Source organism: Octopus bimaculoides, chromosome Z (assembly GCF_046866305.1).
Source record: "Octopus bimaculoides isolate indiv1 chromosome Z, ASM4686630v1, whole genome shotgun sequence".
NCBI classification, from domain to species: domain Eukaryota; kingdom Metazoa; phylum Mollusca; class Cephalopoda; order Octopoda; family Octopodidae; genus Octopus; species Octopus bimaculoides.
In genome coordinates this window covers 35,803,792-35,822,121 of record NC_142944.1, presented here as the reverse complement: position 1 = coordinate 35,822,121, position 18,330 = coordinate 35,803,792, and the positions used below count along the sequence as shown (strand labels likewise).

Sequence of the window (18,330 nt, the reverse complement as noted above, 5' to 3'; positions counted from 1 at the left end):
TCCTATCATTGTTAATTTTGCTGTTCATCCTTCCAGGTTTGATAAAACAAAAAACTAGTACGCAAATTGAGTACCAGTACCACTTTAATTAACCACCAATCGGTATCAACATTCAATTGGGTAGCATTGCATAGTAGAGCTGAAATCCCTGCTCAACTGTAGGGCTTCAATGGCAGGTGGTGATTCAGCACACTGGTTGGCATGCATTATCTAACTTCAACACCATCTATCTGTAACTCCTATATTACTGCCAACAAAACAAATACCCATCATCCATTCAAACACACACACACCCTGTGTCTGTCTGACTGTCCCTAAAAGTTAACCCCAATTAAAAAGAGATAGGGTAGAAAAATGAAAATATACTATACAGTAATACACACACAAAAACATACTGTGATGTGTGTGCATGTGTAAATATATATATATATATATATATTTACACATGCACACATACACAGAAGCATACTGTGATGAATATACATACACAAGTCATATATATACATGTGTGTGTGTGTGTGTACACACACACTGACATACACATTTACACATACATTTATATTATATACACATATACACAAATATATACTTTCATTAGTTTTATTGTGAGATAAATAAACATATGTAAAGCTTTATAATGGTCGATCTATATTCTTTTCTGAGAAACCAGCTTGCATAAATTGTGAAAGTCCTGTCGGTGATTGTTGCAAGCAATTCTTATCAACAATGTTGAAGAACCATTCTGTAAATCTTCGTAACTCTGTAGCAGCTGTTTGAGATTCATCTTGGAGTCGTTGATTTTCAGCTCGTAACTTGGTTATTTCAGATTCATACTGAGAATTCTTTTGTTTTTCCTGTAATAACAAAATTATTTGTTTTTAAGTTATATTTTATCGGCAAATAAAAATTAATAGCTTAAAATACCATAATAAAAGAATTGGAATTATACACACATATATACCTACACACACAACACCTCGACCAGATTCCTCACAAGAAAGAAACATAAAATAATTCAGATATAGTAAGTGATGGAATATTTAAATTGAATCTAGTCACGAGCAACTCCATAGCATTAATTAACTTTACATAAGTACCACAATCAGGAATGGTAGATAAGCATAAGAACTGATTCTATAAGGCTCTCTTCCAGACCAACTTGAAAACAGATGACAGCAACCTTATTAAAATGGCTGGTCACATTAATAGACATGTTGGGTAACACTATGTTAGCTACTCTAGTAAACATGAAAAGTAAGAATATGGTATGAGGAATGAGAAGGATAAACGATCTTGGAGTTTTTATGACACAAATGACCTGATCCATTTACAACACTTACTTAAGAAACTGACTAGTCACTTGATTCCCTACCAATCAAATGGGGACACACCAGGAACTACAAGACAGAAGATAGTGAATAATAATGCTTTCCTTAGTGAAGAGTGTACAACTCAACATAAGTCTAGTGGTTAACAATTCAAGATTTAGAAACATGCTTGAAGAAGGAATTACAAAAGCCAAAAGACCTTTTGGCCAGAAGTAGGTTCAAAGTAGCAGTTGACACATATGATCAGAAGTAAACAGCAACTTATAACATGGAGAACAACTACGGGTTGGATGGTTTGACTGAGGACTGGCAAATCAGGAGGCTGCACCAGCCTTCAATCTGATCTGGCAAGGTTTCTACAGCTGGATACCCTTCCTAACACCAACCACCCTGAGAGTGCAGTGGGTGCTTTTTACATGCCACTAGCACAGGAGCTAGTCAGGCGGCACTGGCAACAACCATATTTGTATGGTGCTTTTTACATGCCACCAGCATGGGAGTCAGTCTGGTGGGACTGGCATTGGCCACGACAATGATATATATATATATATATATATATATATATATATATATGGGAGAATTTACGAAAAAAACAATAGACGAAGACAGGTGATGTAAACAACAAATGGATGTATTAGTTTAATGCTCGGGAATAGAGAAAGTCTTTTGACGTTTCGAACTACGCTCTTCAACTGAAAGGAACACAGAAAGAAATAAGGAGAGAAACAAGGAGAAAAAAAATATAAATGTAGTGGTCAGCAATCTATATATATCAACTGTGAATATGTTTCATTAGAACAGCTCTTTATAATGTTAGCACTATAAAGATTAAGATAATATATTTAGACACAGACAGAAAATATCATGAATATATGGAATATAATTACAAACCTTATCTAAATCATTACAGGTTTGCTGTACTTTTTGTTCCAGTTCTTTGATTCTTTGTTGTGGATTTGATACAACTGTTCTTGACATACTGAATATAGAAAAATAATGATCAATATCAAAACAAATGATAACAAATTTATGTTGTGTGTGTGTGTATGTGTGTGTTGTACATGCATGTGTTGTGCACAAACTCATGGGTTATGCATGCAGATGTATGTGTGTTGTACATGCATGTGTTGTGCACATAAATGTGTTATGTGCAAATGCATATGTTGTGTATTTGTATGAATTTTTATGTATGCTGCATGTTGAGTGTGTTTCTGTTGTATGTGCAAGTTGTATGTATGTATGTATTATCATTGTAAGAATGTGAATGATTCTAATATATGCTTCATATATGCCTATGTGCACATTGTGTGTTATACATATCTGCTACATCATCCTCATCAGCATTGTCTAACATTCAAAGGGTCCAAAGATTACATCATGCCCCAGTGTTTAAAGCTGGATGCCCTTCCTAACATCAACTACCTTAGTGTGTACAGTGTGCACTTCTGAAATGACTCTGCAGCTCATAATACTACAAACCCTGAGGGAGGGATACAGATTTGTGCCAGGTGGTGAAGGTTAAGGTATGAGACAAGAGGGAAGAGCAAGTTCTTGTTATAGAATGGTACCTGGCACCTCACATCTGTCACATGTAAGTTCATGTATATAATCGTAACATGTACAATGTGTCAAATATGCATAACTTACGTGTTTTATAGGATAAGACATAAATTTTTTTTATGTTCATGCCTCTCCCCAGGGCCACTGATAATGCTACCCAAGTGAAATGGCTACAACTGAGAATCAAAATAATGACACCTGATTTCTATACTATGCACCACTTATTAGGTAACACTATTTATTATTAGCTAACAACACTTGTTGCTCACTTCTTATGTAATAACATTTATTGCAACAATTATTTAAGTTATCATTACATCTGAGGACAGCAAATTTAAATGAGATGCTAAGGTGTTACATTATATGCACTTTTCAAATTATTTAAATTTGATCCATCTCTGTTCTGATTTCAAATCCTTCTGCTGGTACTTGTTAGGAACCAAGAATCCCAAGGTTAATTGAATACATATCACTAAAAATTCTGTAGTTAAATCTTTTGATTTATTACACACATAACACAGGTGCAGGTATACATGGTTAAGAAGTTAGCCTCAATCTGAGTACATAACCTTAGACAAATGCCAGATTGACTAATAATGAGTGGAATTTGGCAAATGGAAAGTGAGCAGATGCTTGTCACACACACATTCATTTTATGTCCATTTTTCCCATTAATTAGAGAAATGTATTACAAAGGCATGTTTTACAGCGAAATACCCTTCCTGTCACAAGTAGCTTCCCTACAGGAAGAAACTTGTTCTGTTCTGGTTCTTTTTCTTGTACTTTATGCCCTCATTTCCTTGACTAAAGTTACCTCTTTCTCTACTGCAGCCCAACTCAATTGAAGGGGATTTTAGTCTTGCAAACTACCTGACAATTTCATTAGTGCTGTGCCATGAAAAAAAGAAAACAAAAAACAACCCCCCCCCCCACCTATTTCAAGTATTAAAGTGGTTGGCATTACAAAAGGCATCTAGACATAGAAACTATTCCAAAGTAGACACTGGTGCATGATTCAGTCACCTAACTCATTGGATCCCATCAAATTGTTCAACCCACACCAGCATGAAAGACAGACAGAAAAAAAAAGAAGGAAGGAAGGATATGTGTGTGTGTGTGTGTGACTTTAAACTGCATCTGATAGGGGATCTTTGTACAGGAGTTCCAAGGTTTTGAGGAGTCCCAACTCTCAGCCATAATTTCTTCCCAGGTCTACTCTAGCCTGGAGTAGTAGAACCAGTTAAAGTCCCAGCTATGGGCTAACTAACATGTGAACCTGTGAACGTCCATGTAAACTGGGAGTGAAGGGCCTCTAGTTCTCATTAGAACTTCCTTCTTGGAAATAGTAAACTTATCTAAAAACAAAACTTGAAGTGCAGTTAGTTTCAGGTCATCTCAACAATCTCTGTTGTACCACTGGTTGTGTAGTTGATTGCCTTGAAAAGTGGGTTCAGTGCAATACAACACCTTATCCACTCAAGACAAACTCTTACAATGTTTGTATAGGTTTACTGAGTGTAGAAAGTAGTCTTATTCAGTTACAAGATGACTTCCACCATGCCTGTATGCATACCATACAGGTACGATGTGGGCATGAATATAAATTGGATGCAGAATGGCCAAATGGTTAAGAAGTTTGCTTTGCAATCTTGAGTCCTGAGCCTGCCATATGGTATATTGGAACATGATAAAGTACCTTTTATCATAGCCTTGTCAGTGAAACTGGGTGGACGGAAACTGTGTGGAAGCCCACATAATGGACTATATCTGTAATTCAAAAGTCCAGCTTGATCACACATACACGCACACTGTGGTAGACTGATTCTGCCCTAAAACTATATTATGGGTATATGTGTTTGTGGAATACTCAGTTACAAAATAATTCAATGAGCAAATAATTTAGTTGAAAACCGGTGTTGGTTATGTTTTTAGTTTCAGTGCTGTCTGTTACCTAGTCACTTCAACAAATAAGGGTCAATAAGAATAAATGCCCAACTGAGACAAATAAAAGAGTACAGTCCCTTTACAAAGTCTAACAGTATCCCTAAAGAAGGAGTTGAGATAAAAAGAACGTACCTTTTGTCTTTATTCTGAAGAGTTAAGAGCTCATTTTTCTCTTTTGCTTGTAATACTTGTTCACTTGACTGTTTTTGATTCTTCATTTGTGTACCTGCAGAGAAATAAAATACAAATAATGTAAGTTTATCCACGTGTGAAAATGATGTTCCCTATACATACTGGTTAGGTGTGTATAGTCTGGTGATATGGGTGGGTGTATAGTATGTTTGTGTATACCAACACTATACATTTACACACACACACACACACACACAACAACACCACCACATACAGTATAATATTGTGTAGTGCATGATGTGCATATGTTGTGCATGTGTGTGCATAGTGCATGTAGTGTGTGTATGATGTTATGCATGGTGCATCTACATGATGTATGTGCACAACAGTGTAACTGTGAGTCATTGTGTAACGTATCATTTGTGTATGTCAGTATAACATAGGACGGGACTAGTGTGCATCTGATATGTCTACAGTATTGTGAATGATTGTGTGGTTTTGTTTGCATGTGTACACATATACAAGCATGAGCGAATGAAGTGTTATACAAGAGATCCATTGCTACTGTAGTGACGCAAGTCATAATAAATCTTTATCAGTGGTAATATGACATAATGGTCATGTTGCCCAAATAGGTATAATTGTTAGTTTCCCATTGGTTAAAATTACTGCCCATATTTGAATTCTAAACTTTCGTCAAAGAGAAATCTTTCAGGAAATATGGTTCTTAGAATTCAGGTATGAGCAGTTATAAAACCCCTGATTTTGGGGAGATTAACCAGTGATTGTTGGTTGTCAATCGACTCTATGACATTCACATTCAGTGTTCGTTGGCTGTCGCTTATTTCCATGATACTCACACTCTTGAGATATTGGCTATTGTTATGCCAGGTCTATTACTTAATTCAACAAGGTTATTTTGATTTGTTGTGTAAAACTCTAGTAGCTTAGTATGGAAGAATTAGTTAATATAAATTTTATAATGAAATTTACTTCTGCAACTATGAAACTGTTATTATAGCAGTGAAAAAGAGCGAGCTTTATTTATCTTCAACATACATGCACGTTCAGCATCTTGGTGTGTATAATTTATCACAGCGTTTACGCAGCCAGAGTTAAGATTTATGTATAGTGATAATACTTATAATTAAGTTATAAATGACGGGCTTATCACCATAGATTTCTACTCAATAAACATCTATATTTATTATCTTTTTCAAGTTCGAACACATTATAAATTGGTGACCAACTGATGTTGATTACGAAGTCTACTCGGGAGAATAATCACCATATAAATAGGCAACTTACCGTTATACCACTTACCAAACACTTTCAATACATGTCTTTCAGTATACATAGCTTAGCACTTGTCTTTCATACAGACTACCGCCCTCCCTTACATGTTTTCACTTCATACATAACCCACCAATAAACCTAACCACACACTCTACATGCATTTCACAACACATGTATTTTACCACATATGTGCCTCACGTACAGAAATTACCCAGATACAATTCAGTACTAACTCTGAAAGAAGAAAGAAAAAATAAACATTCTTTAGAAATAATCAAAATGTACACTTACTTTCTATTGCCTTTGTTGCAACATTTACAAGGTTTGACCATTCTAATGAAGCAGTGGACCCCACTAACGGAATTCGGGAGTTAGGTGATGGGGTTGAATATTTTCGCCTGGTTGGAGGAGATACTAAGGGTTTATCACTTCGCACACTTGGAGAGAGTCTTTGAAAAGGAAATAAATAATAAAGAAAGAAAAATGATTACTTATTACACAAATTTGAGGCAGATTTAAGACAAATTTACATTTTGACAGAGCAGAGATGGGAAGGATATAAAACACACATTCACACTGTGATCTACCACACACTGGTGTCTACTTGGAACTAAGTAAACACAGCTGTCAGTAGATAAATGATTTGACATTGAACACAGTGCATTGATGGAGACATGATGCAAATTAATGAACGTTTTAACATTCTAATTCTTAATTGATTAAAGTCTCAGTAGAACTAATAATAAAAGAATATATTTATGTGTGTGCATATGTGTTAGCACAATGACAGACCAATGGCTGTCACCAGTAAATGATCACACAATCACATTGTATATAAATTATTACTATTATGTTAAACAGTTGTATGTCCAAATTTGGCCAAATGCGTTTTTTTTTTTTTCCCAACATTTATTTTTGCTTGCAAGAGCCATTTTCTTTTTGTTAAACTATCATATCTCTGGCTTACTTCAGATGCTAAGATATCAAAAATTGTCAAAGTGCAGTACAACGTTTTTGCTATAGAATGGTGAAACTATTTTTTCATTTTGGACTTACAGCACTTTTGCATAATAGCAACAATATATATACACATACACACACACACACACATTACTGTGTCTGGGGAGATTCATTTTGTCTTTATGCCTTATTAACTAGCACACTGCTTTGATTTCCATTCAATTTATTTACATATATTTTTTCTTCCAGAATTTTCATTGCTTCTTGCAACCATCTCAATAGTGGTTGACAGCCTGTTTATCAGAGCTGCGTTCCCTTTGCTCGTTTGTGTACACATGTGCAAACCAGATACAAAAATCAAAAGTATAAGAACAGGGTGGAGGAAGTTCAGAGAACTACTACCTCTGTTGGCAGCAAAAGGATTGTTTCGCTGAGGGTGAAAGGTAGATTGTATGATTGCGCGTGTGATAACGGCTATGTTATATGGTAGTAAGACATAGACACTGACTGTGGAGGATATGCGTAGGATGGAGAGGAATGAAGGTAGTATGCTCCGTTGGATTTGCAATGCCAGTGGGCATGACCAGCAAAGCATAATTGTGTTGAGAGAAAAGTTAGGCATAAGAGGGATTAAATGTGGTATGCAAGAGAGGAGAATGTGTTGGTTTGTACATGCAGTGTACAAAGGTAGTTAAACAATTTTCTAGGCCAGAGGACCAGATGCCATTGTAGTAATTGTGTGTGTGAGAGAGGAGGGAGAGAAAGAGAAAGAGAGCAGCACAATGGTATGTGAAAGAAGATTTGTTCAATAAATCATTTGTGCTTAGGAGGAAAGGTCTAGAATGTTTATAGGGGTAGAAGCTAAGCAGGTATGGCTGGGTGGCTAAAGAAGTTTACTCTGCAATCATATGGTGCTGGGTTCAATTCTACTATGCACACACTTTAGACAAACAAGGGTATTCAGCCATAGCTTCAAGGTTTGGCAATAAGGAGTGGGTTAAATGAAATTTTATAAAATAAATTAAAAAAAAAAAATACAACATAAATATTAAGCAATGTAAAAGACAAAGAAAAGAAAAGAAAAAAAACACACAGACCTATCCCTAGGATCTTTTTCTGATTTGATCATTGCAACTTGTTTCCTGACAGGTGCATTTTTGCCAAACCGAAGGTCAGTAGCAGCATGATCTTCCACATTTATATTCAGGACTGCGGAACTTTTGTTACTGTTAAGACTTTCTTCAGAAGTGGCTCGCTGTAAAGGAGTGCTCACTGCTTGCACATAAAGTCCTTCCTGCAAGTGGAATAAACATGTAAAATCAGTTATATTTTCTTTAAACAGTTCCTACTTGATGAAATTCATATTTATAATTGCGCTGATAAATTGAGAAAATAAAGATATATTTTAAAAAATAAGATTTATTAGAATGAAACAAATTAAGAAAATTTTGATAACATTAATTAGTAATTAATGAACTATTTCTAATCACCTGCTTTTCATTTTATACAAAAAAATTTAGGTACATGATATATAATTATATAAAATATAAGTTATGTTTAATAGCTTGTATTTTATATAATTTTTATATAAAGTTTTATATAAAAATGAAGTAGATAGTTCTTTTCAACTTCTTATCCTACAGATAAGCACTTAATCTAAAATGCATTTTCATGTTACCTCTTTTGGATAGTATGTCTTGTTTCAAACAATCTTTGGTATGATCTCATTATATAAGAATTTTCTAATAGGTGTGAATTTTAATGAAAGGTAAATGGTATTCAGTAACATCCATGCCTTTCCCAAAGACATCAGAAACATAAACCACAATGGAAGAAACAGAAATTGTGACTGAAATATGAAGGGAGCCTAAGCATGATTAGTCAACATTTCCCTCAAATCACATCTTTACAGTTTAAAAAAAGGAGAAAAACTGTTAAACATTCCAGTCAACCTTCCCAGTTAAAAAGCTGAGAGGGTCAACTTTTGATCATAAGTCTACTTAACAAGAGCTGAGTTGGAGGATTAAATAACAACAAAAACACATACAAGACTTGGTATATTTTTCAAAGATCTCTGTATTAATATTTAATAATTCCATAATCATGACAAAATATTTATTTTAAAGACAATGCTACTCACAGGAGACTTATCTAAATCTTCAGGTGGATTGGTGGTGCTAATATTATTGAAGAGTCGTAATAAATCTTCTTGTAAATTACTGGTATTTACTGCATGCTTTGTGTTAGAATGGTGAGGAGTCCTGGTCACTGCACTATTAGAAATAGCAGCATGCATTGAGGAACTGGTGTGGGGAACAGCAGGAATTCCAACATTACCTACACGGTTCTTGGAGCTCAAAGATTCTTCTGAAGATCTTCCTGATAAATTTCTTTTGGAAAATTGAAGAGAAAAATATATTAAATTTTTTTTTTTTTACTGTCTTGGACTTTTCTTGTGTATATGTTCTTGAAATTTTGTGAGTGGGTGTGTATATATTTGTGTACACTTATCTGTGAACGGGTGCATATAAATCTATGTACACATATCTGTCAGTGGGTGCTCAACACTTAAATCAAAACCTTTCATCTTAATTTTATATAAAAACCTTTCTGCTATGTTCCAAACAAACTGTTTATTACATCAGTTAACAAGAAAGTTGATTATTTTACTAAGTCTCTCAAAATTCTCGATAATTTTCGAAGTTAATTGCTGCAGACAACATAAGAATATAGTACAAAAAAAAAAAGAAAAAATTTTGTGGCAACTTACTTGCTAGATGACCTTGGACTGCTACTACAACTGCTACTAGCAGGTGAAGTGTCAAAGTGACTCCTTTTATAAAGACCTTCTGGCCGGCCCTTGCTATTACTAATTAGATGCTCCATTTTCTTTCGAGAAGTACTACCAATGCCAGATAACATCTCTTCTGAAAGTGATAGATTGATGTTTTAGAACATGAATCTATGTACAAATACAAAGACATACACACAACCACCTTTTCTGTTCCTCAAACTTATTCTCGCTCTCATTCACCTAGTGCTTTTTATCACATATCTCTCACTCTCTTTCCAGAAGGGGAAGCTTCATTTTTCAGCAAGATGCTTGCTCTTGTCCTTCTACCATACTTTCATATCAATGCTATCCCCGATTTAGTTGAGGAGTCTTGTCTTGCTGGTACTTGGTGACCTCAGCAGTGCTGATGCCATGAAAAAAGAGGACCTTGTACACTATGAAGCGGTTAACATTAGGAAGGGCATCCAGCTACAGAAACCATGCCAAAGCAAACACTGGAGCTCAGTGCAGCACTCAGGCTTGTTAGTTCTTATCACATCATCCAACCCATGTGAACTTGGAAAGAGAGTGATGTTAAATGATGATTATGTATATATATATATATACATACACACACAACTTGGTTTTTCAGACTATGCAATAGCAACCAAGTCTCTCTTCAATTTATCAATAAATGAAGGACACATTCAATGATGTAGTCCTATAAGGCCATACCAAAGACTGATCATGGCTGGAATACTTTTGATCAACATCCTTCCTGATCAGGGCTAACACAGACCTAAATAATGATGCAGACATGTGTGTGCATACAACAGGATTCTATACAGTTTTTGTCAACCAAATCCACTTACAAGGCTTGGCTCAGCTCAGAGTTATTGGAGAGTTATTTCCAAGATGTTACACAGTGTGAGTGAACCTGAAACCATGTTGTTGGGAAGTAAACTTCTTAACCACACAGCTATGCTTATGTCTATAAAGTAAAAAAGCAATATTTTCTTTAACTGCCAAAATATGAAGATATGACAGAGGAGGTGTCAGGTATATCAACTAAAACGATCTCTTATCTTTCATTTGTTTCAATTGTTAAACTGTGGCCAAGCTCGAGCATGGACAGGTTTAGCTGAACAATCAATGCCAGTACATATTTTGTAAGTTTGGTACTTAACTACACACACACCCATACCTATAAAATGATTTAACATTCAAAACTGAAATTGATTTTTATTAATTCCAACAAAGAAATAGAAACTATTTTAACTGACCTTGGCAAGACAGCTGCATGAAATTTTCTGAAGATTTATAGCCATGAGACGAACTATTTGTGAAGCAAACATCAATACCCTGACCAAAATTGGTGGCACTGCTGATTATACGCTCTGGAGCGCTGTTCTTCCGTTGTTGTCGTAATAAATATTTAGTATTTTGGTTCTGCTTCATTAGTTCCAGCGATATATTTCCTGACTGTGGTGTACCTGGCGACACATAATCACTGATAGTGCTGCTGACATATGGATGTTGCTTTTCTATAGCTTGCATACTGTTGCTGTTACCGACAGCCACCGACTTTACCGATACTGGGGAGTTGGAACTGGCTGAAAGACTGTGACTTGATAATTTATCTTTCTCAGATGGGCTAGAATAGCTTCCACCACTGCTGCTAATTACAGTTGTATCTTCTTTGCAATTACTTTCAAAATGTTGTACCAGTTTGCTTATCTGGATTAAAAACAGAGAAATTAGAAATTTTGACTAAAATTGTATACATTTAGCAAAAAATCTTTTAGAAAAATTAATAACTGAAACAAAGAATTTCAACATAATTATAGATTTAGGTAACACATAGATATTACAATTTGTGATTTCTCTATTTAAATTAAGTTCAATTTGGAAGAAATTTATTTCAGACAAGTTAGTCAAAAATCATCACAATACACTCACACACACAAAGTTAAGGACGGTATAAGGACTATGAAGTCACTTGGAATAGATCCAGAGAACATAGAAACTCTTGATTTGGATCGAGCTGGATGGCAAACAAAAATGTGGAGTGGAGTGAAAGCATTTGAAGAGGCTAGGATAACACATGCAAGACTTCGAGATTTAAGGAAGAATGTTACAATCAAGACGGTGAATCACAATGACCTTTTTGTGTGCAAAGTTGGTGACAGACCATGCCTTTCTTTCGCTGGGCTCAAATTTCTTTGCTATTCTGCCTATATGTTTGTGTACACCTTTCAATGCAATGTATGCCAGAAGGTTTTGCTAATCTAACGGAGGCCTCAAAAGACATTTTAAAATCCACAAAGATCAGAACTTAACTGCAGCTCTTGGTGGTCCAAATTGGATATGCAATCTATATGGGTGTCTTTTCAAAACATTATCTGGTTTAAAAAGCCACATCAGATGCCATGATGGATCTAAGGTATAGATACAGGAGGTGGTCAAACTCTGCATAAGGAGTAGACAACCGCCCTCACACACACACACACACACACACACACACACACACACACACAAGTACACATGACTAGACATACACACATATGCAGATATACCATCCTCATCTGGCTGAGCTTGCTTCGACATTTCTAAGCCATGCATGTCATCCATCCCAGTCTTTCATTAGTTGAGGGAGGGCTTCAAGGAGGCATCCAGTATCCTCTGGTGAGCTGATCTACATATGTTGTGTTTGGACAACCTGCTCAAGAGCAGCTATGCTTTGACATTCATAGCAGTAGATCAATCGCCAGCTCTATTTTACCTCACCAGCAACATCCTACAAAGTTCAAGTGCCTATCCTTCATGGAGAGAGACAAGTAGGTAGAGATCTTTTCTGTTGCAGTCACAGATTTTGAAATTTTAAAATTAATTGGAAATCTTTGAATTTGGTATAGTGATGTAAATTTTTTATGCTGGATCTGATGCTTTGATCTATTTATTCCAACTAAAATTTCAGAAAAATGTTACAGATGTTTAAAGTCCAATATTTTAGCCCAATCAGAAAAAAAAGATTTGGAAGCTAGCATTTTGTGTGTGATAGCTCTTTATCACCAAATGAAAGCAAACATTACAACAAGAAAGTTTTAAGCAAAATAAAAGCAATTACATGACATATGAAGAGAGATAATGGAGATCAGCACGTGCGAGAGATACATATACAGAGTAACAGTGACAGAGAGTGTGGTAAAAATATACATATAATTTAATATAATACATGTAAATTTATAACTTCATATCAAATTGTATCATATCGTATATATTTACCCATTATATGTTAAATCATAATGTATGTTTATATATTGTAATGTTTTAACTTAAATTGTCATATTTTTATACAACTTGGAAATTATGCATGTTTATAAATATTTTAAAATAAATATTTTGAACATTCATGATATTTCTAAAGTTTATATCGTTATATATGCCTGTTTTTTTACCGTACTTTTTACACACTTTAGAGACTGAAAACTATAAATTTATTTATTGATTCTTGAAGGAATTGAACACACACACTTCTTAAATCTTGCATTGGATATATGGTATTGTTTCTGTGGTCTTCCACCCTTATGTATCCATTCTTACTGTATATATATATATATAGAGAGAGAGAGAGAGAGAGAGAGAGAGAGAGAGAGAGAGAGAGAGAGAGAGAGAGAGAGAGAGAGAGAGAGAGAGAGAGAGAGAGAGAGAGAGAGAGAGAGAGAGAGAGAGAGAGAGAAAGAGAGAGAGAGAGAGAAAGAGAGGGAGAGGGAGGGAGAGAGAGAGAGAGGGGGGGGGGGTTGTATAAGACAGAGAAACAGATAGATGGATATGGCAGATAGAGAGAACAAGATTTAATAATCTAAAAGTTGTTATTTCTTGTATCAAATTATATTTTTTTATTAATATTTACAGAAAACCTGTTTGGGACACATTTCAAGAATGGAAATCTGTTTCCTTGAGGACACACCATGCACTCAATTATATTGCAGATATACGTATACACATATACATAAATGTGTGCACACACACACACACATACATGGTGAAGTATAACTGCATTAAAATATTCTCCTAGATAATATAAAAAATGGAAATACCGGCATATGAGATCTTTGGTTTGTAGTATTGGAGGCATTTGATTTTTCTTTGCTACCTGCAATTATACAAGAGAATTATCATCATTTAGACAATAATCAATCATTTAGACAATTTCTGTACATATAAAATTTAAAGCAAATGTTTATAATTGTTACAATTACACTATATTTGTAATCAAATTGTTAACAGGGCAAATTAATCCATATGTGAAAGCTGCACCTGCTAACTTTATTAGAAGATCCTCGTGCTTTTCTAAGATGCCAAGGGTTCATAACCCAGCAGTTACCTATGCAGCATTGTATCCCGGATAAAGACATTTAGTTTCGTTTTATAAGCAGGTACAACTTAACACTGTGTAAAAAGTCTTGTGAGAGAATTTGGTAGAGAGAAATCAAAGAAATTGTTTGTGCATGCAAGTGCATAAGCATGCACCCTCTCCTTGTTGTGACATAATGTGACAGTTGTAAATTAATATCTCAGCCATATAAAGCAGTGTCCTTCATTACCAATCTTCCACGGAAACATGTCCAGCTCTGAGGAAACATTATCTTGCTTGAAAACAGGTGAGGGCTCATGACAGAAAGAGTATCCAGGAAATCTGCCTCAGCAAATTCTATTGGATCCATACAACTAGTATGGAAATTGAAATGATGATTGTTATTAATAGTGACACCAAATTTGAAGACTAAGACAGAATCATATGTTTACCTGAAAGCGACCGATCCCCACTGTCTTGGGAACTGCTTCGTGAATGGACTCCATCCTTCAAGTGTTGGTTATGCTCTAAACTGTCTTTAGACCAACGATTTTCCTTATTTTCAGTCAATTTCACAGATGATGTCATCTCTCCAGATATTTCTGTAGGACCAGCTTCACACTTTTCAGGTGTTCTAATCTGACTAGGTGAAGACTTCACATCAGATCTAATAAAATATAACAAACATTTATAATCAAGTATTATAATAATTAATTTTAATTTTCAATAATTATTTAAGATGCAAAAATATATTTACAAGAAAAATAGCAATCACATGTAAATTATTGACTCTAGCAATATCTAAAATAAAAAAATAGGAACCAATAAAGAAAATATAACTGTTCTGGAATGGTGCTGATGTAACAACCAATAATGAAGATCATATCAAGGAAAATATTTGGAATAAGGTTGTAATCCATATTTGGAATCAATTCACTTATTTCAAAAATACCATTAAGAATGACATTTACACACACAAAAAAATTAAAAATTAAAAAAAGGGAGTAAAATTTGCTAGAATGTCTTGTTTTCTTTCTTTTTTTTTTCCTTCTTTAAATAACAGCAAATAGTTCAAAATAATATTTGAAATGAAGTCCAGTCATTTACACAGTCAACATTCTGGAAATAATAATAATAATGTTAAATAATAAAATGATTACATGTCTCAAATGAAAAGACCAACCAACAACCTCTGTGGAGATTATATATATACATAAAAAGTTTTATACATTTATTACTAACATATTCATGCACATTAGAATAAAAATGGAATTTACTACAAGAAAAAATTTCCTCCATAGATTTCATGTGTTAAAACATCAACCATGCTTGTTTCACTTGTAGCCTATCCATAGAGAGAAGTTTTACACCAAGAAAAAACCTCATAGCAAATGCCTTTCCTGTTTTAGCATGCAGGATAGCTTTAAAAATAAATGTACACATCTATATTATAATGCTCAATAGTGTGTGTGGATATGTGTGTGCACATACACATACATATATATATATATATATATGAAATTTGTCAAGAATAAGGTTGACAAAATTAAGTTTTATAAATTTCTGATGATAGGAAAGGTTTCTTCTTGGAAAACCTGGAAGTTTGTCATATAATTTTTAAAACTAAAATTACTTTATAACAAATGCGAGAAAACAGCAATCAATGATTTCTTTTTTATATATATTTTTCTTTATTATTAACCACAAAAAGAAAATGAAATTTAAAAAAAAATCACTCTTTGATTGGAATAATTTGCTGTTTTCTTTAAACTTTTTGGATTTATTATTATTATTATAAAAATGATCATAACTTCATTGAGTTTAAATGAAATAATCAAAGCAAAAGAGGAAAGTAGAGAGGAATATATTTGTAGACAGCTGCAGAACAAAGCTTTCTGTTACACTTCAACAACTTTTGTTACAAGCATGCAAATTAGCTATTAGCTGTTTAATTTAAGTAGCATTTTGGGCACTTTTTAAATAATGCTTTTGAAACAGCATTTAACCCTTTAGCATTCAGATTTCCCTGTCAAATGTAAAGCTGATTTATTCATATTGATTTAAATTAATCATACATTATCTTGTACGCTTGAGATTTCAATGACGTGATTGTTTATTTTTTTAGAGTAATATAGCAGGGTAAGTGAGAGAGGCCAGATCTGGCTGGTCTGAAGATAAAATAAGTATATTATTTTGGCCAAATATGGCTGGTTTAAATGCTAAAGGGTTAAGGGAAATCTTAATGGAAAAAAAAATTTGTGATATGAATAAGTATGTTTATTTTGGTAAAAATACAAGGGGGGGGGGAATTAACAACTAACCTTTAAGTTCAATAATTACTTGGGCAAGTCAAAAGAGTGTTAGATTACAAACTGAAGAATCAGTGGTTAATAGCTTGTCAATGGTATTCTGCTATAATCAGGATATAATTTTTTTTAGATCAAACCCAATTACATATCTATAAGTATCATGTAGAGTTTTACTTTATTCATAGAAGCTATGTGATCATCATAAAATGGACTGTCCTGAATTCGAGAATCAAGCATCTTCCTAACAGATGAACTTGATGGGGACAAAAAAAAACAAAAAAACAAATTTGATTCAATTCATCACGCCTATGATTTAACTAATGGTGTGTGGGGAGGGACTTTGCACAGTTGATTGACTTGCTAGAAATAGCAGCCAAATCTCCCCCAATTGTCTTAAAAAAAAAAGAACACTTTGTATAATGTAATCCTAGATACACTATATAAAAATAAAAAAATTTAAAAAAAAGACACCACTGGAATACCTGCTGATAAGATTTGGATGCTCAGAAGAGATTTGTCATTTTTGACAATATACTTTCGACAATTTACTAAACAATGCAATAATGACCATTTCTAATTGGTACCAATGAAAATTCTTTCATGTCCACAAAAAATAAAACAGACAAAATTTTAATGGATGGGAGACTTAAGTAACACTTTATCCCTATTGTTATCATTTTATTTTGAAATACAATTTTTGTTTCAGTTAATTTTCAAAATAATGAATTTAGTAAAGTAACTGTCATTTTGACGGAAGGTTCTAATCTAGATCACTTTCATCCTATTGTTGCCCTATTTCGGCTGAAATAACCGCCCTTGCTTTAATTAACTTTGAAAATAATGAAGAATTTAATCAAATAACTTTATTATCCATAATCTAGTACTTGAACATAACATGAAATTTTGGAAGAAGGATTTGGTTTAGATCACTTTAAAACTTAGAACCAGAAGTAGTTTCTCAGATTAGTAGCAAAAAGGTTAACAACAATTTCACCTGGTCCTTAGGTGACATTGGAGGTGTCAATTATGTTGCAAACATTTGACCCAGTTCTCCTGCTTGAAGCATCCTCAACTCCCTCCTATCAGTCTCAGAAGCTCTGCATAAGGGGTCAAGGGTACTACAATTCATCTTTGGACATAAGCAATTATAAAAAAAAAAATTTTAAGGTTTACAATAGAATAAACTTCTATTACAAAAGTGCTTTAACCAACACGTAATGTAACTGAAAATTAGCTGAAATGCACCCAAATGTGCAAATAGAATCAGCACAGGGTAGCAGAGATAAGAAAAAAAAACTTTAGATCTGAAAATGTTAGACTTCATACATAGGATTCAGCTATGAAATATATGTGAAAGATTGATGTATTTACAACTATATCCAACCTATGAGACACAGAAGGAGCAAATAAAACTGACGACACAACAAATGATATGATGGTGGGGTGACAATGGTGATAATAATATGACTAAAAAACACAGCAAAAATATTACATAGCATTTTTTTTTTCGGTAAAAACCAGGCATAAAAGTGAAAAAAAGCCATTTATGTGTTCATAAGATCAAAAGAGAAGCATAAATATATTTTTTCACTAAAATAAAATGGCAGCACATTAATTATTTTCAGATAGAGATAAAAAAAAAAAATACCCAGCAAAGTAGATATGCATTGG

At 34.0% G+C, this 18,330-nt stretch overlaps 1 protein-coding gene across 3 annotated transcripts in view; it reads right to left on the bottom strand.

The window, feature by feature from the left end:
* Positions 1-570: 570 nt before the first annotated feature.
* The window catches only part of LOC106871312 (signal-induced proliferation-associated 1-like protein 2), a 161,951-nt gene continuing 144,191 nt past the window's right edge, over positions 571-18,330 (bottom strand). For all 3 annotated transcript variants that reach the window (XM_052973573.2, XM_052973574.2, XM_089365181.1), the window contains exons 15-24: positions 14,803-15,017; positions 14,094-14,149; positions 11,277-11,730; positions 9,991-10,147; positions 9,361-9,610; positions 8,318-8,514; positions 6,552-6,709; positions 4,965-5,058; positions 2,220-2,307; positions 571-854 (exon numbers count right to left, since the gene is read on the bottom strand). In XM_052973573.2, the coding sequence (XP_052829533.2) occupies positions 633-854; positions 2,220-2,307; positions 4,965-5,058; positions 6,552-6,709; positions 8,318-8,514; positions 9,361-9,610; positions 9,991-10,147; positions 11,277-11,730; positions 14,094-14,149; positions 14,803-15,017 (1,891 nt within the window). In that variant the 3' untranslated portion in view covers positions 571-632. The remainder of the gene's footprint in view (positions 855-2,219; positions 2,308-4,964; positions 5,059-6,551; positions 6,710-8,317; positions 8,515-9,360; positions 9,611-9,990; positions 10,148-11,276; positions 11,731-14,093; positions 14,150-14,802; positions 15,018-18,330) is intronic.